The 6,000-nt window shown below is 45.6% G+C and overlaps 1 protein-coding gene across 1 annotated transcript in view; it reads left to right on the forward strand.

Annotated features, from left to right (window-relative positions):
• LOC138268246 (E3 ubiquitin-protein ligase TRIM39-like) overlaps positions 1–4,829 on the forward strand; it is a 588,432-nt gene extending 583,603 nt beyond the window's left edge. Inside the window, exon 6 of the mRNA XM_069217726.1 lies at positions 4,204–4,829. Coding sequence (XP_069073827.1) covers positions 4,204–4,721 — 518 coding nt within the window. The 3' untranslated portion in view covers positions 4,722–4,829. The remainder of the gene's footprint in view (positions 1–4,203) is intronic.
• Positions 4,830–6,000: the final 1,171 nt, after the last annotated feature.

Raw genomic sequence — 6,000 nt, forward strand, 5'->3', positions numbered from 1 at the left:
CAGTAAGGGAGAACCATTGATCTGTGTGACTACATTTAACCCAGCGTCTAATATGATCAAAAAGATACTAAATGAAAACTGGAAAATCCTCACTTCTGGTGGTCTCCCCTTTCAGATCCCAATGAATGCCTACAAAAAAGCAAAAAGTATTCGGGATATGATCATACATACACGCCCACGGGTAAATCCTACCACAATTAGACAAAGGACCCTCTGGGACCTTCCTCCCCCCAAAGGACACTTTCCCTGCGGTAGCTGCAGCGTGTGCGCATTCACCAAGAAAACCCTTACACTTGATTTAGGACTACGGACGCCCTGGGAACTGAGACAATTAACGAACTGCAACAGCAAAAACGTGGTATATATGATCACATGCCCCTGTGACAAGAGATACATTGGGATGACAACGAGAAAAGTGGGCACATGCATCGTCGAACATAGGAGCACCATCCGTTGTAAAAGAGATGCCACAAGACTCACTGAGCATTATATCTCCAACAATCACCATCCTGACCACATGCAATGGGTGGTGTTGGACCAATTGAAATCAACAACAACCAATGCCAAACATAGACTACTACTATATGAACAGAGGTGGATATGGAGGCTGCAAACAGACACTAGAGGATTGAATGACAATATCCAGTGGTCATCTTTAGGTTGATGACTAGATATCTTTACGATTCCCCCGCCACCTGAGATCCCCCCCTGGGGCCTTATAATGCCCTATTGTGTGTTAAATCACCCTCTCGCTTATGTGTTTATTTTTCATTTTTGTGTTTTTACTTTTGACCAGGGTTGTACCCCTATTAACCAGATTAGTCCCCCCTCTCCTGCCATCAGAGCTATTGTCGCTCATTTTTTCATTTTTTCTTTTTTTCTCTCTCTCTCTCTCATCTTGTTCCTTTTCCCTCCTGTACTTACCCCTCTTTTCACCCGTTCTCTGTCTTCTTTTCCCTCCTCTTTCCCCGTTCCTTCCTCTTTTTCTTTTTCCCCCCCTTGTCGCTCTCTCTCTTTGATACCCTCCCCTTTCCGCATCCATCCCGTCTGTCTCCTCTCCCCGACCCTTGTGCTCCTTCCTCAACTTTCCTTTGTCTTTCTTCTTTCTTTTCCTCTCTTTCCCACTCGCCCCCTTCATGTTTTTACCCTCTGTGCTCTCCTCTTTTCCTCACCCTTTCCCCCCCCTTTTTAGCCTTCCCTTTCATCCCTTCTTATCCCTTTTCCTGTCTTTCTTCTTTCTTCTTGTCTTCTTCCCCCCGCCTCCTCCTCTCCCTCTTTATCCCCACACCAAACCCCCTCCCCCCACCCCCCCACCCCCTTCTTTAGTCTTTCCTCCTGTATCCCCTTTTTTCCCCTTTTCCTTCCCTTCCCCCTTCCCTCCTTTCCCTTCCCCTTTCCCCCCCCCATCCCCCTTTTCTCTCTTCCCTCTCTGTTCACCCGGCTCCCCCCGCCCGCCCCTTCTCTCTTCTCTTGACTCGGCCTGGGCGTCCTACATGGACTACCAGGCGCGCTCCACGGGACTCCATTTCCCAGAGTCCCGCGGGCGCAGATGACGCGCCGCGCCTCCCGCGACGCATCTCGGCAGGACGCTTTCCGCGCCTGCCAGCCGCAACACATCCTCATCACATCTTCTAACTCGTCTACCGCGGGCCCCGTTTCCTTAGAGGTCCCGCGGGTGGATTCCGCATTGAAGCACCGGCGCACCCCGTATGGGGGGTGCGGCCGGTCTATAGGCGTGGCAGAATTACTCCTCGAGTATCGGGGTTTTTTTTTTTTAGGCAACACGCCCGACACACCTGCTAATCCTCACTCCGGACCCCGCCCCCAGGCCTCCCAGCCTCTTGCCTATTGGTTGTGGATCGACATAAACTGCAGATCAACCCTTCAGTCAGTACCAGAGCGGCCTGGCTCCGGCATGTAGGTACCCCCCATGGTATTCCCTTTGGAGTGGTAAGTGTTGGCCTCCCTGGCCCCTTGGATATTTTCTTTCACCTTTCTTTTCCTCATTCTGCCTAGCTCCTACCCCGTTCCTTCCCCCCTTTTTCTTTTTTTTTTTTTCTTCTTTTTCCTTTTTTCCTGTTTGTCTCTTTCTTCTCTTCTCTCTTTGTCCCGTCTCCCTTGTTTTCTTCTTTTCTCCTCCTCTTCTTTTTTCCTTTTTTTCTTTTTTTCTTTTTTCCTTTCTTCCTTTCTCTGTCACCAACCGCTAACCCCAGCAACCCCTTCCTCCCCCCCCTGTTCTTTACTCCCTTTTTTTTCCCCTTTTCCCTCCCCCCCTTTTTTTTCCCTGTTTTTGCTTTCCCTGTCTTTCCTGTCTTCCCTATCTAGCCCTTTCTCTACACATTTTTTATCTTCTTCTCCCATTCTACCTAAACGCCTAATCTCCTCAGAGTGTGACTACAAGGGAAAACCCCTCCCCGGCATTTGCCAGACCAGAGGCATATCGCCCCCTACCCCCTGGTAAGTCACATCTGCATGCGTGTGTGATTGCCGTTTACATTTTTTCACCTTGTGCTGTGTGCTTTGCAGTGGTTTGCCACGGTTTTTCTCACTCTAAATATGTTCTGAATAACTGTGGTCTATCTATTTACTATCACAGACCTACCCCACCGTGAACTACCCGTTCAGGTAGGCCATTCATTATCCACTTTGAGCACCCCACTTTTTGCGTGTGCTCCGACCCTGATGAATGCCCCTGACCTACCAGCACCTAGTGAGGGCAGAAACATGTTGGTCATCCACTTTTGATTTTAGACTCCAGGAGACATTACCCTCCAACGAGCCTCTTCCCCTTGATTTTAGTCTTACCAGCATGCACCTATATTACTCCCTTTTTTTTCCCCTTTTCCCTCCCCCCCTTTTTTTTCCCTGTTTTTGCTTTCCCTGTCTTTCCTGTCTTCCCTATCTAGCCCTTTCTCTACACATTTTTTATCTTCTTCTCCCATTCTACCTAAACGCCTAATCTCCTCAGAGTGTGACTACAAGGGAAAACCCCTCCCCGGCATTTGCCAGACCAGAGGCATATCGCCCCCTACCCCCTGGTAAGTCACATCTGCATGCGTGTGTGATTGCCGTTTACATTTTTTCACCTTGTGCTGTGTGCTTTGCAGTGGTTTGCCACGGTTTTTCTCACTCTAAATATGTTCTGAATAACTGTGGTCTATCTATTTACTATCACAGACCTACCCCACCGTGAACTACCCGTTCAGGTAGGCCATTCATTATCCACTTTGAGCACCCCACTTTTTGCGTGTGCTCCGACCCTGATGAATGCCCCTGACCTACCAGCACCTAGTGAGGGCAGAAACATGTTGGTCATCCACTTTTGATTTTAGACTCCAGGAGACATTACCCTCCAACGAGCCTCTTCCCCTTGCTTTTAGTCTTACCAGCATGCACCTATATTAAAACTAGCAGCAACTATCAGTGACATGCTTGGTAATTTTATTACTCACCTCATCTGGATCTAAGTAACTACCCAGTAAGTTTAATTTCAGTACTCCCTCTGGTTCTTTTAACCAAGAGGTTGAGTCCGCCCAAGCAGTATCATCTTGCTTGGGTGGGGCTAGGTGGCCATATGATGAAGCATGACACTATTATGTGTGTGAGACCACCTAGTCCGTAAGGGAGACTCCCCCTTCCCCTGTGGGACTACACAGCAACAAACCCCCCCCCCTGTCTGGATATTCTCCAACAATGATTCCCTCGCGTTAGGATCCAAAGCGACCTAACCAACACCGATTTAAGACTGACCCAGTCTTACTTTCGGTTCCCTACTACCCCACACCTTTAGTGATTATAGATTTCTTTAGGGAGGCGGTGTGGGCTAGCAACACTCCCAGTGCTCTCCTTTTGTGTATTTGCAGATAGACTTTTCTACAGTTTTGGCTAGTTAAGTATCAGTATTTTGATCCTACACTGTATACTACTAAGTTGTATTACGTGTATGTAGTTTTACTTTCTAATTAAATAATATTATGGGACTCATTACAGAGTCCCCTAAATATTTTCCAGGTAGTACTGTGCACAAAAAAACAAGTAATCATTGTTGTAAATTTCTACTATTTCCTATCAGTTGAGCACCGGCTTGGGATTCATTCAGATGAATTACGAATTCCATTGTCAATTTCTCTGCATTGTTATATTTGTCATTCTTTTGTGAGAGTATCTTTCAAACTAAATCTCTACATTTTTATTTAATTCTAGTCTCTCAAGTGGATTTGACGTTAAACCCCAAAACAGCAAACCCTTCACTTGTCATCTCCCAAGACCTCAAATCTGTTCGACACGGAGGATCTTGTCAACACCTATCGAATTCAGAGAGATTTCTGACTTCCTGGTGTGTCCTTACAACCCAGGGCTTCTCATCGGGAAGATGTTGCTGGTTGATCAAAGTGAATGATTCTGAACGCTGGGCTGTGGGCGTGACTAAGCAATCTGCAAGGAGGAAGGGGGCAGTCAGACTAGACCCACAGGAGGGGTTCTGGGCAATTGGTCTTCTTGATGGCCAGAACTATGCCCACACCTTTCCAGAGATGACAACCCTTGCAAAGGAGAGGCTCAACAGAATTAAAATATATCTAGACTACGAAGGAGGATGGCTCTCATTTTTCAATGCTGACACTATGGCTCGTCTGTACACTTTTACTGCCTCATTTCATGAGAAAATATATCCTTTCTTTTGGCTGAGACACTTGGAAACAGAAATAACACTGAACTCATAACATACTAAATATACGGCGGATTCCATACGTCAATTACCATTGAACATGCAGCTAAACATGTCTACATATTATTATTAAAACAAATGTCTGAATTGCAGACAATTTTAAGTTTAACTATGCATAGTTTTCAAGTATGCTCATGAGGCTCTACTGTCTTTCATCAAGATATTTTGCATTTTGATTTGCAGTTTTTATATGTTGGTTTGCTATTTGCATTGATGTTTTTGTTATTTTATACCTCCATGACTGAATTTGATAATTCATAGCTTTGTTGATGACAACAGGCAACAGAATCCCCTCATTGCTTGCTTACAGTTACAGTGGGGATTGTCTGTTAATCCTAAAGCTTTACCCCAAAGGCAAAGAGTGACTGACTCACTGTGGAGGCAAATGTGTCATGAGCATTTCACGTCCCGGAGTTCTTTTAGTTTAGACTAGTGCATATGAGGCTCTCTCTGCCCCTCTGTGCCTCCTCATCAGCCCTCTGCAGTTGGCCTAGATTGTGGTCTCACAGTTAAACCGAAACATTGTTCTCAACAGTTCAGCAGAAACCAGCAGCAGGACTCAGCACTGGGTGAATTTAGTGCCAAACACCACTGACTCAGTGTCTGTGTGAAAAAGACCACTTTATTGAAACAGGTGCGGATCACATAAAAACATCCTTGGTCTAATGCCTTACAGAACTACAATATCACTATACATTTGATAATCTACACTCCTTACACCCACCCCTAAATCCTGCACTTGCATACATACCCCTCAAAATGTGCATCAGGACTTATTACACTTCTGTGATTGTATCACTGTAAAAGTTCCCTCCTGCTTAGTGGTGAATCAATTAACATGTGCCCAACTTGATATTCCTAAGTCATAATGTAGGAGGCTGGCCTGGCTTGTAGTGGGTACCAGAGGTACTTACACCTTGTGCCAGGTCCAGTTATCCCTTATTAGTGTAGAAGAGGTGTTTCTAGCAGCTAAGGCTTATAGAAGGTAGCTATGGCAAAGCAGCTTAGGCTGAACTAGGAGACATGTAAATACTGACGTTAAACCTCAAAACAGCAAACCCTTCACTTGTCATCTCCCAAGACCTCAAATCTGTTCGACACGGAGGATCTTGTCAACACCTATCGAATTCAGAGAGATTTCTGACTTCCTGGTGTGTCCTTACAACCCAGTGTCCTACTATACCACTGGTGTCCTATGCACAATATCATAAGAAAACACAATACACAGATATACTAAAAATAAAGGTACTTTATTTTTATGACAATATGCCAAA

The sequence above is a fragment of the Pleurodeles waltl genome, chromosome 12 (assembly GCF_031143425.1).
Source record: "Pleurodeles waltl isolate 20211129_DDA chromosome 12, aPleWal1.hap1.20221129, whole genome shotgun sequence".
NCBI lineage: Eukaryota > Metazoa > Chordata > Amphibia > Caudata > Salamandridae > Pleurodeles > Pleurodeles waltl.